The sequence below is a fragment of the Physella acuta genome, unplaced genomic scaffold (genome assembly GCF_028476545.2).
Source record: "Physella acuta isolate Inbredline_101_S28 unplaced genomic scaffold, ASM2847654v3 ptg001628l, whole genome shotgun sequence".
NCBI classification, from domain to species: Eukaryota; Metazoa; Mollusca; class Gastropoda; family Physidae; genus Physella; species Physella acuta.
The window spans coordinates 131,413-159,285 of record NW_026733142.1 but is presented as its reverse complement, the minus strand read 5'-3'; the positions used below and the strand labels follow the sequence as shown (position 1 = coordinate 159,285).

General features: G+C 35.9%; 1 protein-coding gene across 5 annotated transcripts; it reads left to right on the top strand.

Annotated features, from left to right (window-relative positions):
- Positions 1-4,045: 4,045 nt before the first annotated feature.
- On the top strand, positions 4,046-26,837 carry LOC131929443 (uncharacterized). 5 transcript variants are annotated; one of them, XM_059285652.1, is made up of 14 exons: positions 4,046-4,260; positions 17,617-17,737; positions 19,783-20,058; positions 20,603-20,703; positions 20,904-21,042; positions 21,205-21,308; positions 21,513-21,569; positions 21,804-21,971; positions 22,359-22,489; positions 23,453-23,592; positions 23,707-23,791; positions 23,928-23,986; positions 24,301-24,399; positions 24,736-26,837. In XM_059285652.1, exons 3-14 carry the CDS (start codon positions 19,795-19,797, stop codon positions 24,820-24,822), a joined length of 1,434 nt encoding a protein of 477 aa, XP_059141635.1. In that variant the 5' UTR covers positions 4,046-4,260; positions 17,617-17,737; positions 19,783-19,794; the 3' UTR covers positions 24,823-26,837. The 5 variants fall into 5 exon arrangements, 4 of the variants coding, with proteins under 4 accessions (XP_059141635.1, XP_059141636.1, XP_059141638.1 ...); XM_059285653.1 differs by lacking the exon at positions 4,046-4,260 and adding an exon at positions 9,950-10,044; XM_059285655.1 differs by lacking the exon at positions 4,046-4,260 and adding an exon at positions 13,972-14,085.
- Positions 26,838-27,873: the final 1,036 nt, after the last annotated feature.

The following is a 27,873-nucleotide window of genomic DNA, read 5'->3' as shown; positions in this document are numbered from 1 at the left end:
CCAGTCAATTATTTTTTGCACAGTTTATTTTCCCAAGTGGATATTTCTCTCAACGACACACTAATCACCGCTAGTGAGAACACCTATCCGTATCGCGCCTATCTGGAGGCTACGTTAAATTACGGGGAAGATGCCAAGAATGGGTCTCTATCGGCCGCTCTATATGCGATGGACACACCGTGTTATTTCGAGGAGTTCAAAGATGATAATAATGATGGGTATAGGATTCGCCGCACCACCGCTGCTGAAAGTCATGAGATCGATATGATGGGACGTATACACTCTGACATTTTCACCCAAGATCGCTATATGCTGAATGGGGTTGACATTAAAATTAAACTTACACCCGCAAAAGACAGTTTCACTCTCTTGACAGCAGACCAAAACAAGGGGTATAAAGCGATGATAACGCACGCAACATTGGTGGTTAGAAAGGCCAGACTTAACCCGGCGATTTCTATCGCGCATGAAAAGGCTTTAACGAGAATGAATGCAAAATACCCTTTTAAACGCGTTGTTATAAAGACCTTTGCTATACCGAAAGGAATGTTAAGTCACAATCAAGACAATTTGTATATGAGTCAAACACCCACCCGATTAGTCCTCGGTCTAGTCGCCTCTACAACCTTTAATGGTAGTTACACGAAAAACCCCTTCAATTTTCAACATTTTCACTTGACATATTTAAATGTAAGCGTTGATGGACGATCGTTATCGGGAAAACCACTGGTCATGGACTTTGATAGGAATCAAGCCATTAGAGCATTTTTCAATAGTAACCTCTCTCTGGGTATGGTTGGAAAAGATGCTGGGAATGGGATAGACTATAAACACTTTAAGAACGGCTATACCTTGTTTGCTTTTGATTTAAGCCCCAGTCTTTTGGATGGTGAACAATTTGAATTGGCTAAATCTGGACCTGTTTCTATTGAACTTAAATTTTCACAAGTTACAACTGAACCGATTCAAGTTATTGCGTATGCTGAACTAGATTCGGTGTTAGAAATTTCAAAAACGAGACAAGTGTTGACAGATTACACCGCCTAAAGCGTCCTATAGACGAAAATGAACACAAGAGAACTACAAAGTATACTGGCCGCAGATTTATTTGTACAACGCACAAATCTCTTTGGTGTTGTAGCGTGCGATCAACTACCTACTCGTATCGATAGAACGAAGCAAGCGGCGTTCATTATAAATTTAGATTCGTCCAATGATGAAGGCAGCCACTGGGTTGGTCTTTTTTCAATGGTCTATCGCAATTTACTTATTTCGATAGTTTTGGATTACCACCGCGTGAACCCGCCATTTTGGCTTTTATAAAAAATAATTCAAACAGACCATTCGTTTACAATTCAAGAGTTTTGCAAGACATTGTAACCAACAGCTGCGGGTTATACGCTGTTTATTTTGTTTTGAAGAAAGTTCGTGGAGCTAGCCTAAAACTTATTCTCCACCCTTTTTCACCGTCACCGGCTCGACAATATATTAACGATCGACTTATATCACGTTTAACACTTGCACTTATTGGGACTAATTATAAACGTTTATTTCCGCGCTTTCAAGATGTCTCGTGAAGATTGGATACTTGTGGCCAGAAGTAGAAATAAAGTGACGGAAATACGAACGACGAATGACAGTGGTTATAAAGTAGCTATCGTTAGTCAATTCATGAACACAAACACTTTAAATCTTAGAGATCTTATGGATGGTACAGATCTTAAATTTCCTAATAATTCTGGAATAAATCTCTCTCGTATAGCCTTTGAACGTTTACTCGCCCTGAGATATGATATTTTAAAAGCGTTTGATGACTTGGAGAAAGTTGAAATAAATTCATAAAATATAAGAAGTCTTTTGTTGTGATATAAGTTGTGTGTAAGTTGTGTGTGTGTGTGTGTGTGTGTGTGTGTGTGTAAATAAACGCCAGCCATAAACACAACAACCAAGTAGAAACCAGGAAGGGGGCAATAACCGCCTCGGGTGTTGGCACGTGATGTATCTCTTTATATTAAGACGAGTAGAATTCGACATCCACCAGGCCTATTCAACAAAGATTTTATACGGTCAACATGTTTAAACATGACTTTTAAAAAAAATCGATAGTAAAGGCGCGTGAGTTGGATTAGACAATGGGGTACGGCACCTGCCTTTGAGTATGACGCGAGTAGCGGCACACAAAAGGACATGGTCACACAGACTTCAGACAAAGGGAGAATGAGATTGCAACACACAAAGGGAAGGGGTACCACCTGCTACCACCTCCCCCACCCGCCCCCGGGTTTCACCCGCGTCACCCCCACCCACACCCTCACTGGAGGGTGGTGAAATACTATTTTACGATATACTGTTAAAAGCCGGACTGTCGTCCAGGTCAATAAAAACAACCAACAAATGGGCAACTGGTCAACAACCGATAAACTGATCATCTGGTCAACTACTGGTCAGTTGGTCCACTGGTCAACAAAATGTATAACATTATTATTTAACCATTAATAAAACAATAGCTCAAGTGGTCAGTTGGTCAACTGGTCAATATATCGATCAATTGATCAAAACAATAACCTCCTCCTCCTCTATGATAATCGTTTTGGTCAACAAGTGGTCAAGTGGTCAACATACCGATCAAAACAATAACCTACTAGTCAAAATAATCAACAGTTGTTTAATGAACAATCAACAACGGGCTAAAAAAAATCAATAGTTGGTCAAAAAACAGGGACAAAAAGCAACAGGTGGTCGAGAATCAATCAATAACGGTCAAAATATGCAACAGGTGGTCGAGAATCAATCAATAACGGTCAAAATATGCAACAGGTGGGCAAAAATCAATCAATAACGGTCAAAATAATCAATCACTCCTCCTCCTCCTCCTCCTCCTCCCCCTCGCCTCCTCCTCCTCTTACGACCCAAACACGACCTACTATACTACTTACCAGGCATCTCTTGCCCCCCTCCCCTCCACGAAGAAAGTCTACCCCCCCCCCCCCCCGAACGAAACGGAATTTATATAGAGAATATATTCTTTTAACAGCGTCCCCCCTCCCCGAAAAGTTCAAGTCCCCCCCCCCCCCCCCCCGGAGAAAAAAGTCTCGAAGAAACACTAACCTGACGTAATCACACACAGAATATCCATAACGTGATCACAAGAACCCCTTTACGTGACGTGACCACACAGACCCTGACCACGAACTAGTCCTGTCCACACTCATCACCCACGTGACAATCCCTCTTCCTTACCTGTGTGGCTCTATATCAGAGATCAGACCCCCCCCCCTTTTCATCTCAACTTGCATGGTTTCATGTCGGGTTACATATGGGTCATTCATAACTATGTCACGTTACTTTTATCCACCCCTGCCCCCCCCCCCCCACTCCCCATCGTCACACAAAAAACTCGGACTCTCACGTTAAAATAACGTCACACTTTAGTATCTCATCCCCCCTCCGCCCCCAATTTTCATTTAACTTATTATGAAACAAATTTCTATGAACATATTTATACAGCTGGCTCAATGCATTTACAGATCAGGTTTTATTACAATATGTATAAAGACTTGGAAAATGAGGGGGAAAACTGCTATAAATAAGTTTAAATAATTAATTGTTAAAAAACTTAAAAAAGTGACGTCACATTTTCTGACGTCCTCGCCTCCCTTTCGTCCCATATTGACATAAATGTTCGCCCCCCCCCCCCCCAACCCAAGAGAGTGACGTCACGCGTGTTAATCCCCCCCCCCCCCCCTTTCCTCTCCTAACCAATTACACTAAAGACGAACCTTATTTTAAAGTGTGATGATAGTAATACTCTTCTACCTTCCTATTTTAATTCGTTATCTACCTGCTATTTATTTCTTCCATGTTTTACTTTTTGTTTGTACATGGCAAAGGTTAGAGAAAACAAATAATAAATATTTTTTTTTTTTTAAATTCTAGGATAATAAAGATGAATGACTCATTCGCTAAGCTATCTCATGTGTTTCTATTATCAAAGCTCGCGCGGACGACATGTCCCGTAACTCCTGCAGTACCTTTAATATTTAGGGCAAGCTACGGCGTTAGAGTTACTAAACTTGACTTTTTTTTAGAGTTCTAAATAGGTCAGATGTACGAATAGGAAAAAAAAAGGAAGAGAAAAAAAACGCGAGTTTATGTGAGCAGAGTTCAGTTAGTTAAGCACACACTAGGCTAGAAACGATGGAGCAGGTGATGGTGTGTTTGTGGATTCGGTTCAGTGAGGATTAATAAACTTTTCATAAGGTAGGACCTATGTCAGTAGCACATGAATGTTCTGTATTAGTCCATGTTATGTTTTAATTTTTTAGAAGTAATCACTTATTATTTTAAACTAGCAGTAAATTAAATATAAATATCCAAGACTTAATAATTTATTATTAAATGAGTAGATCTAGATCTAGTCCGACTTCAAAATTTTAAGTTAAGATAGTCAACAGAGCTTTATTATCAAAGCGCAGTTTTTTCCCCGTTGGTACCGCTCTTATCAGTTTTGGACTGGGGTCAGGGTTTAGGCCTTTAAGGAACGGGTTATGAAAAATAACCGGACCGGGTTTAGAGTTAAAGTCAGCACAGAGTATAGGTCTAATTATAGCTTCGACGTAATTTGCCCTCCATTGCAATGCGTTGTCGTCTGCTAAATGATACAGGCGCGAGATTAATGGACACCAGCGAGAAAAGTCTCAAAGGTATTTGAGAGGTGTATAAATTCATTTAAAAATCTTGCACGGCGTAGTTACAATTAATATGGTTATAAAATCCTATCTGTCTGGTTTTTTTCGGACTTTACTAAAGATTGGATGTATTTGATGTTTTTAATATTTTCGGTAACTAAATAAAAATTTAAAAAAAAGAAAAAACAATTTGGTTTTCACGTGTAATGGCGACATAAACAATGGCCGACATAAATTTTATTGTACACATTGTAAGCTAAAAATAGAAACAATAGGTCATGGTGTTTAAATTTGCATAGTTATTTAAAAATTTGATCTGCAAAGTTTTGTAAACAAAATAACTATAAAGTGGGGCTGTCAGAAATCGATCACGGAGTTCCTTTACAGCCAATCAATGTTTGTCTTACGAAAGTGAAACATCGGGTTATAACTTAGGCTTGATGAAAATAAATAGAAATGTAGCCTTAAACTCAACAAATTATTTTCAAGTTCTCTGGATCTGCAACTTGTATAGCATTGATTCTAAAAATATTACATTTCTGAATTAATTTTAGGCTTAAGTTTTTAATAAAATTTTATCTTTTATTAGTTTTATGGTCCTAAATCTAAAAAAGCACATTTTTATTCCATGTCAACAATATTACGGAAGGAATCTCGTCAACTCGCTGGTGTCCATTGACACAATTGGACGGTTGTATACAGACAGTGAACAGTGAGTTGTGTTAATGTGTTACATACGTCTACATGGTCTACATCTGTTTTATTGTTTGATTATTCCCATACACGACCCAATACACAGATCTACATTATCTCTTTTGATTGTAGGTAAGGAAAGGCGTGTGCTTTGTTTTATGCTTATGGTGAGAGGGGAGGGGTTGTGGGGGCTTGGGGCTTGGTGTTCCGGGCTTACCGGAGATAGAGGTAAGGGTGTATAGCCCGGGGTGTGGGGTGTATGTGGGGCAGTGCTATGTTGTTGTAATACATGCTGTTACAGTCATAAGAGCAACCGGATATTAAGGCAGTAGTTAAGGCTAAGGGTTTGTAAAATTCGATTATTTAAATAATTTATGTAAATGTTGGGAACGGCGTAAATGTTAAAATGTACTACTACTATAATATGATTGTGTAATTTGTGTCATATTATATGATTGCTATGTAAATGTTATGTGATTGGTATACATACAAATAATGTGATTCTTGTACAGAGTTTCTTCCAGGCATCTCTTCGGGGGTGGGGGTATCTGCCCTCCCGAAGATAGACTACGCCCCCCCCCCCCGAACAAATTGGAATTAATATAGAAAACATACTTTTACCAGTGTCCGCCCCCCGCCCCACAATTATTTGCACCGAGGGTTTAAGTGGGTACCAGTTCAAACCTTACGAACCATGGGGCAGGTGAAGTAGAGTTTAGCAGTTTTGGTGACCTTGGCATATCACTTTCCCTAAAAATGAGCCAGGTAACCTTCAGAGGTAGGTGGTCTACAGAGACGTTATACAGACTCAGGCCCTTTAGGGAGCGTTTAATTGATTTTAATTGTATTTTGTAAAGAAGAATCGCATCGTTATAGTTAGTTAGTATAGGGAGTTATCAGTATTTATTATGTCAGGGAGTAAATAAAAAAAGATGAGGGTTAATTATGAACTATACTTCGCTTCCCAATGGATCGCTAGATCTAAAGAGTACTCTTTACTTTTATTTTTGTTACTTTATATCAGGTATGTAGTTTGTATTTTGTATCTGTTGAAAGGCTTACAAGGTTTTATTTTTTTAAAGTTAGCGACGTTTATACATGCCAGACAGAAAAGGCGTGGCTATCGGGAAACTGTAAAATAAGCGCTGCCCTTTAAAGCAGTGGTTCCCAAACTTTTTCGAGTGGCGACCACCTTTTATAAAAAGTAATTGACCCGCGACCCCCATAGAATTAAAAAGTCGAAATTAGTGAGGAAATGGATAAACACTAAAATACAATTTTCTAAGAAAAACTTAGCACAGTACGCATTGTTTATTTTTTTTTATTCCATGTCCATTGTGATGTTAATTAAAGCCGAATTTCAGATAGTCTTCTAAATATGTACCCTTTTGTTTTTTCATTGCTAGGGTTTAGTCTACCAGTTGTCGACCCCCCCCCCCCCCCCAGAAAACCCTTCGCGGCCCTTAGGGGGTCGCGACACCCAGTTTGGGAACCCATGCTTTAAAGTGTTGTTAAAATCAAAGCATAACCCCCCCTACCCCCCCCCCTTTTTTTTTTTCTTTTTTAAAAATAATTTTAAATGTATTCAATGGAGGCACTATTAAAGACTGAATTTCCGTTCAATTCTTTACAACGTAGCGGTAGTTGGGCTGGGAAGGGCAGTTTAACCATTCGTTGTGTCTATGACAACGTCAACTACACAGCTGTTGCACGCACACATTTGAACTCCATTAGAAGCAGCAGGGGTTGAACATCATCATTGAATATTGGTTTATTCAAATGGGTGTGCTTGGTAAAAACTTTGGCTTTAAATATCACATGTATCCAGAGGCGTAGCGACCAGTGTTTCTTCCAGGCATCTCTTTCCACGAAGAAAGTCTATCGCCCCCCCCTCCACCCCCCAACGAAAAGTATATATAGAAAATATATACAGTGTCCGCCCCCCCCCTCCCGGAAATTTTAGTCCGCCCCCCCCCCCCGGAAAATTTCAAGTGCCCCCCCCCCCCCTCCCGGAGAAACAAGTCTAGAAGAAACACTGGTAGCGACCCATTTCGGCGCCTGGGGCGAACTATCAGTCTTATCCCCCCCCCCCCCCCCAATATTTATATATTTATTCACGTTACCGAAAAAGCGACCATCCCCCATCGTAAGAGAAATCATTTAGGGCCCTAACTCTACAATTATTAATTCAAGTGGGAAAAATCATAGTATTTGTAATACATTATTAAATTTGATGTCGCCCCCCCCCCCCCCCCAACCCCACCCCAGACGTGGCTTGGCGTGTCAGTTATTACAATGCTCAAGAAAACCTTTTTCCTCGGGCAAATTTTGCAACGTTTAGTTGGCGTCACCCCCCCCCCCTTCCACCCGGTGATAGCTTTAAACTGTACACAGATATATAGTTTGCTATTTTTGCCTTGTGTCGGCCCCCTAAATAGTGTCACCCGGTGCGGTTCGCATCCCCCGCCCCCCTCGCTACCCCTCTGGGTCTGTGTAAAGAGGTGGACTAAAGTATACTTAAAATTGGGACTTCAAAAGTCCCTGTACATTAATGGGGCATTTACTCAATCCTCCGTTTAATCCGTTGCTTTTTATAATGAAGAAACTTCAATCTTCAAAAGAGAGCTGTATTTTTTTTTAAAAGGAGCGCTTTAACTTGAATGATTTTACTTTTAGCCTTATCTTTCAACTTAAATAGCTGAAGTATTTTTTTTAAAGTTATCCTTTCGAACCTGGCTGTACATGGGACAGATGAAGTAGAGTTCAGATGAAGTAGAGTTCATCTGTTATTGTAAAATCTGCATACGAAGGGATAATTATGCCTAGCCGCCTTTACTTTCTCTAACGCGACCCAGGTACTCATTAGAGCTGAGTGGACTCAAAACGTCATGCGGACATGATCCGAACTCGAGACTTTCGGGTTGGCAGCCGTGTGTTCTACGTAAACACCAAATCAAACATCTGTATGCAAATCTTTAGCGCTCTAATGTTGTGGCAAGCCGTAATGTTGCAATGTTTAATACCAATTAGACTTGGTCAAGATGAAATGACAGCCAACTCTGCTAAAACCATAATCCACCGTCCACCACAATCCACCGTCCATCGCAAACCACCGTCCATTACAACCCACCGTCCATTGCAATTCACCGTTTACTGCACACCACCTTTTACCGTCCGTCACAATCTAACTTCTACATATCACTGTCTACCGCAATCCACCGTCAATTGCAATCCACCGTCAATTGCAATCCACCGTCCATTGCAATCCACCGTCCATTGCAATCCACCGTCCATTGCAATCCACCGTCCATTGCATTCCACCGTCCACCAGAATCCACCTACGATCACCTTCCCCCGCCATCCACCACAATCCACCTTCATACAACCGTCCACTAGAGTCCACCGACCACCTGTCTCGTCCCACCACTTTTGCCTACACGACAAACAAAACGCTCCCCCAAACCAAACTTTCTGGTGTCGTGTCTAAGACCTACTCTACACTAAGTCAGCTTGAAGGCTGCAGCTCAGTTATGTTCAAGAGCACGTTTTATAAATAGGCGGTGTCTTCGTTTTTTATTCATCAGCAACCGGTACTTAGGCAGAGACACGGCGACCCATTCTGTCGCCCATGGCGAACTATCAACTTTGCACCCCATCCATTTCTATATAGTTATTTAATATTTTAAAAGCGCCCCCTACTATCCCCAATTTGAAAATGTCGGATACACTTTTTAACAGGTAACATTCCTTAACAGTTTTTATTTCAGTGTCACACAATTGAGGTAGAAAACAGTTAAATAAGTTAGTAAAGTCAAATAGCAGTCTATTTCTTAACTCAAATAACTGTGTATAATTAAAAAATGCAGCTCAAAATGAGCTTTTTATTTTTTTAAAACCCCTGTTTGGCACCGTCTTGGAGGTCGGCGCCCTTGGTGGCCGCCCCACCTGCCCTCCCCTATCTAGGCCTCGCGTATAAGAGCGCCACTTTTGTGCACCAAAACTTTGTTTTTAATTCCAAAGTTTTCCAAAGTCTCGCAATCATAACGGTGGACCTATCCTATGTCTTGTTCTAACCCTGGATATTGATATTACACTAACCCCATGTCAAAATGTGTCGCTGAACTTTATCTTAGCTACGGCCGTATTTCCAAACCCCAATCATCACAGCAATACCGACATAATTTTTTTTTTTTATCTCTGTACGATAGTGAATTGCCACACTAAAGTTACGTGTTTAAACAGATCCTAATTTCACTGTTGAAAAAAAAAACCCCGCAACCTAAATAACCATAATCGAACAAACTTAGACAATGGGACAGCTATACATGTAGATCTATATGCGCTGTACTGTATTGCATTGGGGGAAGGGGATGATTGGTGACGAGTTAGGCGGTGGCTTGTTATCTTACATTGATAAGTTGGTCTAGCGTAGTGGACCCCTAGCCACGCTCGCCGCAGATAGACATAGGTCTAGAATACGTTGGATTATACCGTACATTCTTCGATGTTTCACATTTCTGTGTTTAAATTGTTTACTTTTTGTGTGTGAATAGTTTCAAATTGTGTCGCACAGGTTTTCACTTTAGGTTGTTTTTTTTTTTATGTTCATGAACAGGAATTGGATTCTTTGGGATAATAAACAGAAAGGTTGATACCCATTTTGGTAAAATTAATTTTTTTTTTCACATATGATATAATGATAATTTTTTAATGGTTTAAAAAAAATAAGGGGTTTGAGTTTTAGAGACGATGTGTTATGAGTAGGGGTGGGGGAATGGGGGGGGGATGTTGCACAACAGGCCTAGCATTTTTTTAAAAGTGATTTTCTTAATGATTAAATATTACTATCAGCAGTTACTTCACATTTAAAAAAATATTTATTCCCACGTAAATTGTAATATAAATTCATCAATACACCTTGACCAAACGTAATTAATATTGTAAAAAGCAATATATGCTACATAAAACAACTGAACTGTGGTTGGGGGCGGGGGGTAGGCTGAAATATTACGTCATAAGTTTTAACCACCTTTTATTGAAAACTATTCATTTCGTTTTGTTAATAAATACTTATTTAAAAAAAAATACCCCTTAGCTGTATTAAACCTGTGTGGTCTAAACATTACAAACGTATTTTGGCATTAGTGGTTGCCTTTTATTTGGAAACTTCCTCTTTCGATATTTTAATTTTACTACTGGCCACATCCAACACGATGTTTCACAGTTTCTTCCCTTGCTTGTTACAAAAGGGCAACAACTATTCTAAGAAATAAAACAGCTACGTAAAAGTATAGGCTACAGGAGTACAATCGGACGTGACATTCACTAAAGTATGACACTGCTATCTTCCGTGATATGCTTGGCCCTGCTTGGCATACTGTGGCTAGTATTAAGGTCAAAGTTCGTGCTACTTTCTCACCCCTCTCCTCCATTCAAGTACGAACTCGTTGCACTAAAACAATCCCACCAATGGATTCGATAAGTTATATTTTTTTTATATCGGCGCCCGACAATGGACTCTTCCGTAAAGAGGGGTGTTAGGCTGTTGGTGATAAATGACTAATAGGCCATATAACTTTTGCTTGCAAGGACTCTTGTCCTTACCTAATGCAATATCAAACCCCACTCCCACCCCGGCCCGAAAGTTACTCTAAACTCATACATTATCCTGTTATCGAACAACACAACATAATCATTACGTAGATCAATAATTGGCTGGCAAATCGTCTGATTCTACTAAACAACAATCTAAACTAAATAATCAAGTTCTATAAACTGTATATCAATCAACAGGTGGGTCTTCTGTTATCTAAGGCACCCACACTCGACAAATTCAATTATACGAACCTGTCACCCCTCTCTGAACGCCTTTTATTAACGTTTGCACAGTCGCGTTGTGTCTATTGTTGGAGTTCAATAAACGAATTGTTTACTTTAAGAAAGCTATAAAATAATTAGGATGTGCGGTCGGAAGGAGAGCTAAATCCAAATATTCCGAATTGGCAGATGTGTCGTTAGCTAGAGAAAACTCAGTCTGCCTTGTAGTTTGTTCTTGGGTGGACAAAGACTATGGAAGCAAGTTCAGAAAAAGGCGGAAGTAGGAGCCAAAGTTTCATATGGCGTAAAACAATGCTGACACGTAATACTTAATTGTGTTGAGATAAATCCCCTTCAATATGAAACTTTAAGAACTGGTAGGCCTATTTAGCGCCGGATAAACTATTGGTCGAGTTATTGACTTATTAATCAGTTTTCCCTATAGAAACAAGTCATTCAAAAAGCGAAATTACTGCTAAATTTCAGTTAAAAAAAAAAGTTCCCGAAATGTTTGCAACCCTGCCCAGTCGTCATACATTGTCACACAATACCCATTACACTGCTCTCTTGGGATGTGACGTCCCCCCTGAAGTCAAATAAAATAAAATAATTCTAACAAATAAATGTACTGGTTGATTCCGATCGTTGCAATCAATATATGCTGGGCCAACATTTGTTCGATGATGTTGGAAACATGCGCTCTCGTGTCATAAAATATTAATTAGATCGTCGTGTGTAGCACAAGCACTCGCTAAGGGCCGGTTACAGTTTTTGATCAACTTATCACCGGTAGCGGAAATATGTTGTAAGTGTTGCAATGTGTCATTTTACGAAGGAGATATCACATAGATCTATTTGTAAATTAAAATTATAACAATGCTAACGATTGTCTAATTAGTAATTAGTCTAGTTACTTCCTTCGTGCGTGATGTTATACTGCTACACTTAAATTAATTAAGCTTGTTGCTTTCAATGTGTAATAAATACATTATAGTTTTATAATAATTATTGTGATTGCGTATGATTACGATTTGCATTTACAGTGTTTCTATCAGACATGTTTCTTCCGGGACTCTCCCCCCCAGTGGCGTAGGCAGGGGGGGGGGGGTTAGGGGGGGTCATAACCCCCCCCATAGACCCCTCGGTATATATATAAAAAGTATGAGGGGGGGTGCAAATCGAAAGTTTGAGGGGGGTGCAATTCGAAAGTTTGAGGGGGGGGGTGCAAATCGAAAGTTTGAGGGGGGGGGGTGCAAATCGAAAGTTTGAGGGGGGGGGTGCAAATCGAAAGTTTGTCCCCGGGTAAAAATTGGAACCCCCCCCTTGAGACGATCCTGGCTACGCCACTGCTCCCCCCACCTCCCGGAAAAGACACCTGAAAGAAGTTGTATGACTGGTTCATTAATTTATTTCTTAATTAATACTAATTAATAACTAATAACTAATACACGAGATCGACTAACGAGAATTCTACATTAATTCTTTTTAAATTAAAAAAAAGTGTAGACTATAGATTAATTTATTTAGATGTCGAATTAGGTTTTATCTTTAATCATACCTATAACAGTAACTACTTTTGCAATTTTCCTCCTTCAAAGCTTCAATTTTACGCCTTCTTATGAAGAAATTTTAAAATACCAACAATTTTTTTTTTTGGAAAAAGAAAAACAAATGAAAACTTGAATAGGACTATCACAACACTGCTCCTAGGGGCTCATCGATATTTTTTCATTGAGTCATATCGATCTTTAACTTTGAAACATATTTGACACACGATGGGCATTTACTCTATTTTTACAAGCTTTTATTTAACTCACTTCCTCTGTCGTCAGTCTGTCGACAGTCTGTCTAGACGGAAACGCAGGAGTGAAAATTCGGACAGTTCTACTTGACCGACACGATTCACAGTTGGCACGTGGGTCAAGACATGAAGACAATGCAATCTGAAACTAAATTTGACTTAATTGGATGCCTAATTGATTTTTTATGAATTAATTAAAATTTGGACCGAATTAGTAGGCATGTCTAGCCAACCACACCACACGCGTCATCAATAGCTGCGCCATCACGACCACGTATTGGCTGCGTTCAAAAACCATTGCGCGCCTACTGAACGTGATGTTCAGTAGGCGCGCAGTGGTTTTTAGTCATGTAACTCTATTGTAGATAAAACATGTAAAGTACTGAAAAAAAATTCATAAAAAACGTTTTAATAACAAGCTTTTATGTAATGATGCACTAAAAAGTAGAAAATAAATTATAGACTACTATTTAAATAACTATAAAGAAAAGCGTGGGTGTCTTCCTTAACATTAGTAAAGGTATCCAATAGATACTAAAGTGACCCACGCTTTTCTTTATAGTTATTTAAATAGTAGTCTATAATTTATTTTCTACTTTTTAGTGCATCATTACATAAAAGCTTGTTATTAAAACGTTTTTTATGAATTTTTTTTTAGTTTTACCGTCAAATTAAAAAGCAGCAACATAAATAAATAAATAAAATTTAAAAAAAAATGAGCACGCCATGCATTGACAAATTCCAATTTTAAAATGTCTGTGTTTCGTAGTCCTACAAAAGTAGGCCCACGTGTTTCGTAATATCTGAATATCGATCTCTGAATAATCATCGATTATGCCTGTAGGGCGGCTTACGTTATTGATGACCTATGCCTTCCTTTCATTCCATGCAGTCGGCGCTAGTTCGATTACGTAGTTCCCATCTAAACTTTTCTCAGTGGCACGCACGTTTCTAACCTGGTCGTTTGGGGCTATTGATCCCAATCAATCAGTCCACGTTTGAAACTGATTCACTGACCGTGCCTGCCACTGTTTTAACTGCCGACCTGGATGTGCTCACAGGTAGTCTGCGAGAGGTCATTGCTAGGTAAGGCGGCTTCTGTGAATTGATGTAGCTTAATTATAGCTTAAAGCTAAGCATGTATTATGGGATGGGACATCCGGTTTATATAGGGTATAGGTAGAAGGGAGAGGTATTTGTTTTTAAATATATGACTCCGAATTACAACGAAAATCAAAGAGCATTTTTAAAAATATAATCTATGGGATAGCCTTCATTTCTCGTTTGGTAATACTAGCTATACGAATGTTATATGTGTATGGTTACAATTGTTTCAGTCATTTCTGTTTATTTACCTTTGTTCTTATTTGATTAAAAAATGCGACAGCATACATCGATAGCACTTTGACGTTGGCAAGAGATCACTATTATAAATGAGGACAGGTGGGAGGGGAGTAGGTTAGCGCTGAGGGGTGGAGGGAGGTGTCGTTTATATGTGTAGCGTTGTTAGTGAGAGGTTTTGTTTTATTTTTCCTTCTTTCAAATGTGCTGTGTGCTTTTATTACGTGTGTAGCTTTACAGCCTCGTCGAACAGGCTGTCGTGTTTTGTTTACACACCGGGTACGTGGCAACCGGTGAAGTGGCTCTCTGCTTTATGTAGTCTCAGGCGCTGACTAGCACACACGTGTGGTGGTGGTGTGTCTAACCCCGCTCAGTTTTACCTAGACGGAATAAAGTACATCACAATACACAGTATGTCGTGTTGGCCTGTATCGTTTCGCTTATTAACAATCACAATCTCTCCCCCCCCCCCCCCCACAGTGTTTCTTCCAGACTTTTTTCTCCGGGGGATGCCAAGAAGAAACTATACCCCCCCCCTATCCCAACACACACAAACATCAACAATGATGTCAAACTCGTGGGATCTCCCTTTTGTATTACATTGTTTTCATCATCGGCTTGTGAGGATGGATATGGATTTACAATAGTAATACTTCTTTCTTACATTTACTTTCATTTATTTAAGAAGGTTTGCTTATACATAATACAAAACGTCTAATAACCTGATAATGCAAATGTGTAATTAAAATTTAATGGTGATTCAACGATCTGTTAACTAGAGCTGAAATACATTTGAGATTAAAGATATATATATATATATATATATATATATATATATATATATATATATATATATATATATATATATATATATATATATATATATATATATATATATATATATATATATATATATATATATATATATAGTTGTCGCATTGATCTCCCCTAAGGCCATGGTTCCCGCCCATGTCACACAAATAGAATGTGAACCCATTGAACTGAGTCACTTCACAGTCAGGTGTAGCAAGTTTATTGAAGGGGCGTGTTCACATACCTACGTGTAATTATAGACTTGGGTGTAGCGTAGGTAGATCAACGTGTGGCGTATGCTGCTATTTCAGTGTGTGCATGTTTTATCACACAGCACAAAAGTCGAACCGGTTTTTGTACGCCTATAGTGGGACTCGCTTATTGTTGATAAACTGACTGCTAGTAAATTGACAAATAACACACCTTTTAATGCACACCAAATAGTAAAGCACACTTGAATAATATAAGAGCATACGACTGCTAACCCGTAAGTCTCGAGTTCGATTCTGGGCAGAAGCGTAGCGACCCTTCCCGGCGCCCGGGGACAAACTTTTCGATTTGCACCCCCCCTCGAGATTTCGATTTGCACCTCCCCTCAAACTTTCGATTTGCACCCCCCTCGAGATTTCGATTTGCACCCCCCTCAAATTTTCGATTTGCACCCCCCCCCCCCTCAAACTTTCGATTTGCACCCCGCCCCCTCAAACTTTCGATTTGCACCCCCCCTCGAGATTTCGATTTGCACCCCCCCCCCCCTCAAACTTTCGATTTATACACCCCTCAACCTTTCAATTTATTTTTCCAACCCATTTTGGCGCCCGCTAAGGTCGGTGCCCGGTGACATGTGTCCCCCCTCGCTACGCTACTGATTCTGGGTTATAGTCGATAGAACATCCCCGAGTCCACCCAGCTCTAATGGGTATCTAACAAAGGCGGCTGCGCGTAGTGCTGTCCACAATATCCCTTCTTATGCCGAGGTCGTAGAAACAGATGAACTCTACTTCACTTGCCCTATGGACCTGCAGATTCGAAAGGGAACTTTACGTACAGATGCCTGAAAGTGTGTTAAAGAGATATTTCACATACGAATGAAAAAAAAAACGTTCTAAAATAGTGTGGCAGCATTTAAGGGCAACCCTAAACTGAATTACACACCATCCCTTTAATATGTCGAGGTCATAGAAACAGATTATCGCTATCGACTAAGTTAATCTGGCCTATGGGACCGTCTCCTGGTCTGAAAGGTTAGAACAGGGGTCGGCAACTTGCGGCTCGCGAGCCGCATGCGGCTCTTTGGATATCAAGATGCGGCTCTCCAGCTCCTTGAACAAATACTAATAATCTTAATAAAAAATAAAATATTTGAAATAAAAACATGTTAGTGGCTCTTTAAAACCAGGGAAATTTTGAAAATTGTAACTTTTGGCTCTTCCGCTTCAAAAGGTTGCCGACCCCTGGGTTAGAATACTGTACCGAATAATCAGCGCCGTCAAAACCTTTTGTATAACCTGGTGTGGACTAGTTATGGACATGGGTTCAAATATTTTTTACTTTGTAGGCTATAAAACTAGCTAAAAGTATTTTTGTATATTTCCCTCTCGAGAACTAGTAATCCCAAAGCAGACCTGTATGAAGGCAGTTATCGTGTCCTATTAAAATCTTTCTACGAGATAGTCTTAACGAAAATCGTACTAGAAGATAATCTTAACGAAAACACGAGCATGTAAATTCCCGATTAAATGTGGGCTAGCCTATTATTGATTACGGTACTTAGCACTGAAGTATCTTCTGTGGATTGAAAAAACAGGGTCAAGAACCGGTGGGGCTATTCGAACTGACACAGCATTTTAATTTTTTTTTAACACAAATAGCGCTTAGACTTAACAAGGATTGAATACAGGGTAAAACTACTATACCGCCAGACCCCGCAATGCGGGGGTGGGGGGGGGGGGGGGGAGGGAGGGGGGAAGACCGATTAGGGAGCTCAAAAATCGTTGTCAATCGTTTTCATGTAACCCCTGGTTGAGGAAGGGTTTTCTTTCTCTTATGTCTTTCTCGCTGTCTTCGGAAAAATTCTTTGTAAAGAAAAACCAAAAGCCTTGGCTCAATAGCCCGACATTTCGTTCAGACGACTTCAGGGCGAACGGGGCTTATGTGCAACGTCGATTAGGGCCCCGAATTAAATAGCGTATTTGGCTTTACTTAGTCCTCTTTGCTCCTTATGGAACATAGGGCCTGCCATATAAATAGCATATTCACTGCTATAATAATAGATGTTAGTTTAATTAAGGAAATGATTCTGTATTTTGTCAACTAACTAAAAAGAGACAGGTATAAATTATTATCAACGTGTAGGCATATATGTTTGTGTGTTTCTAATTTATTTTTCTTTGTCGGCTTACTCTGTGTGCCGAAATACTAAATACAATAAAATGGATAATATTTTTAAACCTTTTGTTTCAGAATTACAAGTAATCTGATTAGAATTACGTAGAACCAGTTACGCTACACTTCGTCCGGCAGTTGACATTTTAATAAAAGCTGGGTCTGATTGTACAAAGTCAGCCAACCATGGACTCTACTGGTAATTACATTTAATAGATACGAAGGCTGTTAAAAAAATTACGGCGGTTGAGACGTTTTAGCTCTACGTAGGCCCGCAGTCTATTTTTAAAACCGACAAAAAGCAAGACAAGCTGATGTAGTGAAATAGCCCCACGGCATCAACATTAAAAAAAGGCGATGATTGCTCCACGACATATACCCACAGGCCACTGGGTCTACTGGTTAAGATATAACATTTAACACCCCCCCCTTTCCCATTTTTATCCACCCAAACACAGACCACTCGCATTTTACCAAGGGGGGCAACTCTTAAAAATATTCTATCATTCGATTAGCTTGCGTAGCCTATCGACTGCCAACCATAGAAACGAAACGTAAATCTAGATCTATACTATGCCTACATGGCATTCTAACATTTAAAATCTACTTAAACTACAGTACTACACATCATGATTGATCTGATATATTGATTATATTTCAATCTAAATAGATTTATCTATATTATTTAGAATCTAGTCTATGTGCAAATTCAGAGGATCAAACGCTTATAGAGGTCTATAATAGATTTAAATAGATCTATATATAAACTCGCTTGCGCTTAACTCTGGTTCAGTTGGAACTTCAACTTACTTCGGAAGGATTCTAAAAAAATAATAATTTTGTAAGCCTAAAATTAAAATGTATTATTAGTATACACTAAATGTTAAATATTAAATAGATCTAGTAGATCTAGAAATCTACTCACATTCTATATCTAGATCTAGATCTAGATCTAAATTAGTAAATATTTATATTAGGCCTAATGCCCTAAGCCTAAGCCCTAAGGCCTAAGCCTACTACACTAGATTATTAATATTAAAATTAATATTAATATAGATCTATAGGCCTACTCAGATTAATATACTTAATACTATATATTATATATTAATATATTATATAGAGTCTAGGCCTACTAGTACTAGGCCTACTCTATCAAGGCCTATAATTATACTATAATATAAAATAGTAGGCCTATATGGCCTAATTATTAATATAATAAGTAGGCCTAATAAGTATCAAGGCCTATAATTATACTATAATATAAAATAGTAGGCCTATATGGCCTAATTATTAATATAATAAGTAGGCCTAATAAGTATCATCATGCCTACTAAATGATTTAGTAAATAAGTAGATCTAGTAGGCTACTTTTATTTTTAAGACTAGTAGTCTATATGAGTAGGGCCTATATGTGTATGTCATTATAGGGCCTATTGATTGTAGTAATCCTTATAATCCTTAACAAAGTAAAAAAAAATTGGTAGGCTATTATTAGTACATTTGGTCACACCATAGAACTGACTAGGCCAGGCCTAATGTAATTTTCTAGGCCTAGATCTAAACCTAACTGGTGAAACATGTATGTATCATGCTGCCAAACCTTTATATTCCAATAGCTGATGTTTAGGGTTATAAAGCTTAACCTAAAAAACACTTTTAGGCCTACAAATATGGTGGGTAGGAGAGGTGCTCTGAAGAACCCTTTTACTAATCATCACTCAAGCTCTCATCATATATTAAACAATTGCTGAAATTTACCCAAACAAAATTACCAGAAGCCTACATAGAATATATAATTATTATAATACACAGCATTGTAGTGCATTTAACTCAGACCTGGATCTGGATCACGATTTCAGCATTTACAAACCTCATTTCATGCCGCTATGTTGGCAAGGGTAAGAGTTGAACAAAATCTTGTAGAGGAATGAATCAAAGGGCAGTTATGCCAAATTATGCTGATAGAAGCAACACATTGTATTACTGTGTTAGTGTGTGTATACTGACGCAAAACCTGTCTTTTCGTATTTCTTTTAGTAGCTTAATTAGTTATTAAACATTGCTTAAATTACTTGAAAAATCTCATTTGTGTAATGTGACACTATAGGCACATTAACAGAAAGCTTGAAAATTTTAATGTTAAAATAATTTAAAGCGGGCATCATAAAATATCTTTTTTAGCCCAAACAACAGTAGTAAGATTTAGTATACTAATTTACTTTTTTATTCACCTGTGTATTCTAGAAAGAAATCACCATGTTGTCAGCAAAAGAGCATTCCCTGTCTTATCCTGATGTAGACAAAGGAGGTGCGCTAATGAAATGCATCATGGCTCCCATAATCAAGTGGAAAAAGCAATGGATCTTAATTGTGATAGTGGCCCTCTCGCTAGTTGTCTTTTACCTGATGTCAGCACTGAAGTTGAGCAATGTAACCATCTTCTCTCAGAAATTTGAAATCCAAGAACAACATTCTTACTCAGTTTGGCCAGATTTTAAAAAGAATTCTCCAGTAGATAGTGTGAGTCTTGACTAAAACATTATTTCTTCTACATTTATGTTACTCCAGTTTAAAATAGTTACAATGTTTAATTTTTTATATTGTCGGTGTATTGTATATTTTAAACTTAGTGTAGTCCAATATATAATATATTGAAAGGGACATTGTTTGGAAAGTTAAAAATTTAAGTAGCTAGGATAATGGTAACAAAAATAAATTTGCCTTAGTTCTTGAGTGTGTTTTATAAATAATTTGTTTTCTTATCGGAAATAAATATTTAGAAGAATGAGGTATAATGAGAGTGCAGTAAAGCTAATTGTCAAGAGTTCCTTCAAGAGTTTCTTTAAAGTGTTGTTTTTTATTTGTCAAGATTTTAAGTTTAAAATTAACTAATTTCTGAAAAAGTAAAATATTTTAAATTAGCAAGTTAGTTTCAAGAAGACTAAAATTATTTTCAGAAAATTTGTAAAGAGTAAAAATCAATTTATAATGGACAGAATGCAACCTGCAATTCCAGAAAAATTAAAAATGTACGCCATATTAAATAAAATATTTATTTTTTCAGGTATTTTTCAAATCCATGTGTGTTAGTAATGCTGAATACAGTATAACAGGTCTAGTGGACATAAAAAAGCAATGGGCCAAATCAAAGAACAGATACTGCCAGTAGGTGAATACTAACTAGAGTTTAATATATATTTCTGTACTTACCAAAACATGAGCTACTCTGGTATAGGATGTATAGAGATTTACACACTCATCATGTCATCTTGTCACCTAAATCCAGATAAAAGTTTCTTGTGTAACATTATTTACAGGTATGTTTTAGAGTACTCTGGTTTCATTCTGTTTTTTAATTTCCTCAGGGCCTTGTATGATAAATTTGCTTCCATTTTCACGATAACTGCCAGAAAAGCACAGTTGTCTATCCCTGAACCATTCAAACCTAAGGTTAAAGGTTGGCTAGCAAATAATGAGGAGCTGTTTAATGAAGTTTATAATCAGGTACACATTGATATAAATGCTTGAGTATTTTTACTACTTTTTTTAAAAAAAATTATTTATAGGCCTTTATATTTATATAAATAGTATATTTTAAAACAAAAGTTTCTACAGGTAAGGATAGATTTGTACGAGTTCATTTCAAATTCTGTTGTCTACATTTAGGATGTGATCCATATTATCAGCGAGTTCACACATGAGCACACAATTTTCAATCCATTGAGAGATAAAAGGCCAGTCTCACCCCCTAAAGAATCAGAGGAAAGCTAGTATGTATTTTATTTTCTGTTTGTTCTCTTTAGTATTGTGCTGTTGTTATTTAAACAACATGAGCATAAGAGCTATGGTGTGCTGTAAAACTACTTGTTTAAATTAAAAATTATTCTACATCCTTATTTCATTTTTTAGAATCAAATATTTAAGTATAATATTGTAGTGGAATTTTAATTGAGCAATGTTACTGTTTGTTTCAGCTTTAATACCATGCTAAAAGAGTCAGCAGAGTCATGTGATTTTTGTAAGTTTAAAGAGTAAGTGTTACATTTGTCACATGTTTTTACTAAGCTTTGGATGATCGTTATATTGTGCTTGATAATTTTAAAAATGAAGTTACAGGTTAAAAACAAGTTAGCTTTTAAGATAATTTATTTACATTGACAGTTTTAAAAGGAAAAATAATTTATTAGTATAAATCATGACTATATTTTTTAATTAAAATTCTGCTTCTAAAAGGTTCTAGGTTCAAAAATTATCTTTGTCCTCAGTTTTACAGCAGAGCATACGTTTGGTCGAGTGGAGTCTAAACATGCCTTTTCTGCCTCCAATATATTTAAAGTAGATACGCTGCATGCTATCTTGGCCTTGAAGAAGCATGACCCCATCCACTGGAATCTGGAGGAGTTTTTAGATCTGTTTGAGCTAGTCAATACATGGTAGATATTACACACATTTTAAAATTTTTACAGCAAATTCAGCATTGTTAAATTTGTTTCAACTAGTCAACATACTGTAGATAATCAACGCAATATTAGAAATTCTCACTGCAAAGTAAACCGGGCAAGGTTTTGACTCTTAACATTTAAAGCAAACATTTGTCTGACAAAAAATTAAACTACAATAATGATTTTTATGTTTTCAATTCGAACTAAGTTGGCTTAGATTCTCTTAATATTATCTATTATAATTTAACAAACTAAAAATAGTTTAGTAATTTTATCTAACTTTTTTGCAGAAATTGAGAATGGATAAAGAAATTGATCAGAAGATAACATGGACTAAATAATTTTTGGTTGACCAGATTTTCTTCTCCTTGTTTACAGGATTGCCAAAGCCAATCATAATTATTCAAAGGCTCGTTTTCCTGGTGTCATCTGGGACGTCCTGCCTAAGTGTGGCGCCAGCCAGGTCCATCCGCACCTGCATGTGGTCTTGGACTTTGAAAGGCATCATGGTAATAATATAATGATCTGAACATATCAACTTTTTCTTTTGTTATTGAAACACCAGAACAGCCCCTTATCAACATTAAATTTCTGAAATGAATACATTAAAATGACTGGTTAAACTCAAGTTTGATATCTAGAGCTTCTTGATAATTTGTTTTTAACTTCCTGATCATCCTTCCAAAACACCACCTTTAAATTCTCACTGTAATTTGTAAAGATTGTGATTATTCATGAATATGTGAAGAATTTAAAAAATATTTACCTTCTTTAAATTGAATTAGATATAAAAATTATTTTTTTTTTAACTTTGAAATAAATATTTTTCCAACAACTATATTACAATACATTCAATAAATGTAGGTCTACACTATAAAACTAAAAATATAAAATAAAATCTAAAACAAGTCATTTGGGGCAGTCAACTTCAATTATTTTTGTCTAAACAAATATCCAACAAATTAATCAGATCAATAGCAATTTAGTCATTTCTAATATATAGAGTGTTAAATATGTTTTGATTTTTTTTTCAGGCATATTTAAATATATTTTTTATGTAATAAAATGAATGAGGATTGGTAAAATAATTGCGAGATAGAAAGAAATACTATACAAATTTGTAAAATTTCTAGATAGCCATCTTTATTGCTGAGCCAAAATAAGAAGTTTAGACACTTCTACAATATGTCCATTTACTAATTTTAATTTGTTAGCCAAATTTTTATGAAACAAATGTATTATTTTTAAGAGTATGGGATGCATACTGTGGAAAGTTAATGGTTAAGTGTATTTAAAGTTTATTTTAGCATATGTTTTAAGGTGCATGTTCAAGTTATCTATTGAGCTGTTTCTAACTACAGCCTTTTGTAAATGGAATTTTTGTGTAAAATGTCAATTTGTGAACTAACATAGCCATTTTTATTTGAGATTACCAACAAGGTGCTCACTCAGTTTATATTTTTTTAATGCAGGTGTGCAGGAAACATGGAGAAGAGGGGCACAAGAGTACTACAGTATACACAAAAGCAACTATTTTTCTGATCTAGTCGACATTTACACAGCTTTAAATCTAACAGTCAAATATGGAAGTGCTGTGGCCTTTGCCAGTTTGGTAAGGAAAATATTTTCATTTGGTTAGTTTGAAATTACTCATATTCTTTGAAATTATTAATACTATTCTACTTTAATGAGCTGTGATATATGGTATGAATTTTTTTTTTAACAGGTCCCCAAAAAAGATCATGAAGTTGTTGTGATATCAGAGAATCCTGATACTGACTTTTATACATTATTATTTTTTGTCTTGAGGGGTGAGTGAATTCTTTCTTGAAACTTTTTAAAATTAAAATCCATATTTGTTTCCTATTTTAAGAGTTTTAAATTATCATATGCTGTTTTTAAATTAGGAATACAATTTTACATTTCTGCCCTGTTTTTTTTCCACAGGTTTTATTGATGACTTACATAAAATGTGTTTTTCTCTGGGGATAGGTTTACCTGCTCTGGTAAGTTTATGAAGGCTTTTATGTTCATATCATGTGTTATTGTATTATTTTAAATCAAACATTAAGTTTCTTTTCTTAAAATATTAGCTTTTTTACAAAAAAAATATATATTATAATATGCATATTATTATACATTTATATATATAAATTTATGATCTGTAGTAATTAATGTTATTGATTGATTGTAATGATCTGTAGTAATTAATGTTATTGATTAATTGTAAAGGTTGCTTATGAAACTGATTTGGTGATAAATAATATGATAGATTCTAAAAGTCATTGATGTTTTTATTTGTTTTTTTTTACTTTAAAAGAATACCAGAGAAGGGAGACTACCTGCTTATGCTCGAGTGATTACCAGAGGCTACATCACTGATATCCGTGCTGACATGAGCTCTCTTGAGTTGTATTTGGTGAGATTTTAATTAATATTTTTAATTTGTAAAAAACCTGTTTATTCAAATCTTGACCATCCCCAAGTTGAAAATTGTATTTGTAAAATCTATTGGGGGGGGGGGGGGGGTAAAGGGGGAAAGGAGTCTACTTTGTATATGTGTATGCATATCTAATTTATAATAAAATAAGCTCAAAATAACATGTTTTCTTTGTATACCTTGTATATTTGTCATTGTTTGGTTTTATTATTTAGGCAGTTAATTCTTAAACTTTTTCACATTATAAATTTGTATATGTGTTTCTACTTTGTATGGTGCAAAATCTCACAATTTATAAAGCCTTTTCTTCTCTAGGCCACCAATGTGAACATTGACCCATACAAAACTATTGAGGTTGTAAGAGACTCTGTTAGGCAAAGGGATACCACAGGAACAGCATGAGATGTATTTGAAGGAATTCAATTGACATTTCTGTTGTTTCTTGTCAGAGTGATAATGGTGAAGGAATTCAGTTGACACTCCTACCATCTCTAGTTTTATCAGACCATTGTTTAGGAATTCAATGGACATTTCTTCTTTATATAGTTTCGGGGACCATTTTTACCTCTAGTCTGTGTTGAATCCTTTTTTTCTTTTTTACCTTTTATGATGTTACTTTGTAAAAATTCTTCTGTAATTTAAGATTTTCCTGATACTAGAGTAATGTGAAAAAAAATTTGAAAGGTTTGTAAAGTTAAAAAAAAAAGGAAAAACTTTTTTTTTTTTAAGTTTTAAAATGGCAGCATTTTATTGTTGATTGATAAAATGCCTAATGTAAAGTCTTTATATACTTTCTTCTGAATGTTTTTCTTTATCATAATTTATTGCAACTATTTTAATTTGCCTTGATTATATCTGATGTAGAATTCTTTCCACAACGGCTTATATTTTCATATTGATTTCATGAATGCTCTGGTTTTGTTGCTGAACTCAAACTGCCAAAGTTACCTACACTTTATGCATTCAGCTAATTGAACAATGGTAGCACATTAACTATATGCATCACTGATCCTTCTGTCTTCCTTGCTTTACTGTGAATAAATTGAAGAAAAAAAACCCACTTCCATTGTATTTGAAAAAAAATGTAAATTTTTTTTTATATATTTAAAAAAATATAGCTATCTATAACCATCTATTAAACAATTTTGAAAGTTGAATGTTAGTTTTGACGAACCTGTTATATAACATTGATGTTTTAGAAAAGGTTAAAATTTGTTATGAAAAACTATTTTAATCTTGTAATTGTATTATTATCCAACATATCAGTTTATTTTTAAAGATATAATGTATTTATTCTATCAGGCTAAACTTATCAATTTTAGTATGAAATAATTTAAATCGGATTCTTATCACACAGAATAACTCACATACTTTTGGTGTGTATATTTGTGTCTTTTTGTAAGAGTAATATATAAATAATATTCTTCAGTATTAACTATACAACACATAATAATAGTATATTAAAACTTACAAACTTTATGCGCTATTGTGATATCAACACCTCCATATTTCATTTAATGTTGTTTTACATGATCATATGGTAGTTACAATTTCTAATTGCTCAGATACAAGTAATTTAATATACATTTCATGTTATTGTTCTAAACATTTACACTGATACTTTATATGCCTCTGTCAACATGTCACCCTTTTTATTTTAATATATTTTAGGGTACAACTTTGAACATATCATAAAACAGCGTTAACTATTTATTTTGCTTTGTAAAAAATAAATGTTTGAAACTTATTAATAAACCTAGCGAAGAAAAATGTGTGTATAAATATAATTTTTTTTCTTCTATAAAATTGAAAGTTCTTCATTTTAGTATACAGATGTGTTTTTGATACCTAGACTTTGAAATATTTCAATTTTTCAGTTATGTTAAAACAATGTAGCATTTATTATTTATAATAATTTTAAAGAATCTTTTAACATAGCCCAGATAATAACATTTTTTTTGTTTTAATAGTTTTATTGCATCAAATGTTTTTATTTATTGACAAATTTTAACAAATATTCATATTAGTGTAAAAAGTGAATAATTTGATATTAAGTAAAAAAAAATGTTTTGCTGTAAACGAAGTTGAGGGTTTGTTTCACATAATTTATAACATATCTTAATTCCTTCACAACTGATGTATCTCACCTATTATATTTTTTAACATTCACTATTTTATGATCTATCCTATTTGTTACATTGTGCTTTTCTTCCAAGATCCTTTTCAAATTTTTCTTATAAAGAATCCAAATGTTATTATAATTATTGTCCCCAGTTTTTTCCTCTTCAACTGCTGTACAAGTTTTTGCCTATGGAGCCAATTGTTTTTCTCTACAGTATGTGCAATGCTGATAGTTAAATGTTGCGGGTGTTTGCTATTTTATATTTGTCTCCCTTATGATTTGAAAATAAAAGTACTTTTTTACAAACCTTTTTTTTATTCCTTTCCTTTACAAAAGTCTATATATTGCTTTGTTTCATCAAAACATGTCTTTATTCACTGTTTTAAATAGTAAAAAAAAAAAATGGTAGAATCCAAATAATAAAGAAACCGGTAATTTAAAAGTCCTATTATTTCCAAGCTCACTCACACTCTTTTGGTTGATTTCCCCCACCGCTCCACTTCCACCCCCATCAGGAAATGTCACACTTCAGCCTTTCATACAAAAATTTTAAGTATACTTGTTAAAAAAAAAATTTACTGCAAATCACTATGTAATTTTAATATTAAAAAGTGTACCACATTTGGGCCAAGATAAGATGCATTGATGTTTTATAACTATGTACAAAAAAAATAACTTGGGAAACAATTTAAGTTAAATTAAAAAAAAATTGAAAAAAAAAACCCATTTTAAAATCCTAAATTCGTAAATTACACTGAATGACTGAACCGATATAGGAGGAAAAAGGGGTGGTGGTGGTGGGGGGGGGGGGGGGGGGGAGGGGGAGGGTAGTGTTTCCTCCAGACTTTTTTCTCCAACAGAGAATATAAGTGTATATTTTCTATATATATTTCATTTCGTTGGGGGGGGGGGGGGGGAGGCGGTAGACGAAGAGATGTCTGGAAGAAACTCGGGGGGGGGGGGGGGGGGGGGGGAGAGGTTATGACTACTGACTATAATATATATATTTTAAATATATAACTTTTCCTGTCACAGCAGAGGATAACACCACAAATTGCCTGCATGCCATTCTGCAAATTAAAGCATCGATGATACAATATTTACATATTTAGCAATACAATTAATATAGACCTCAAACCGTAAAAAATAAAAAATTGCAACTCGACAAAAAAAGTATAATTGTCTCGTACAAGAACTGTAATAAGTTAAAAAGTAGGTTCAAGGGAAATAACTTAGCATATTTTAATTAAAATAACAAATTATCTAATTTTAAGTATTGTAGCTTTAGCAACGATACAGATGTTAAAATTAATAATCAAAACTACATTATA

What these genes read in the sequence shown, in the direction of transcription:
- LOC131929443 (XM_059285652.1), top strand. Translation starts at nt 19,795, where the DNA reads ATGTTGTCAGCAAAAGAGCATTCCCTGTCTTATCCTGATGTAGACAAA. An exon ending in TTTGAGCTAGTCAATACATG is followed by an intron (nt 21,972 to 22,358) that starts GTAGATATTACA and finishes CCTTGTTTACAG; the next exon opens with GATTGCCAAAGCCAATCATA. An exon ending in GGATAGGTTTACCTGCTCTG is followed by an intron (nt 23,987 to 24,300) that starts GTAAGTTTATGA and finishes TTACTTTAAAAG; the next exon opens with AATACCAGAGAAGGGAGACT.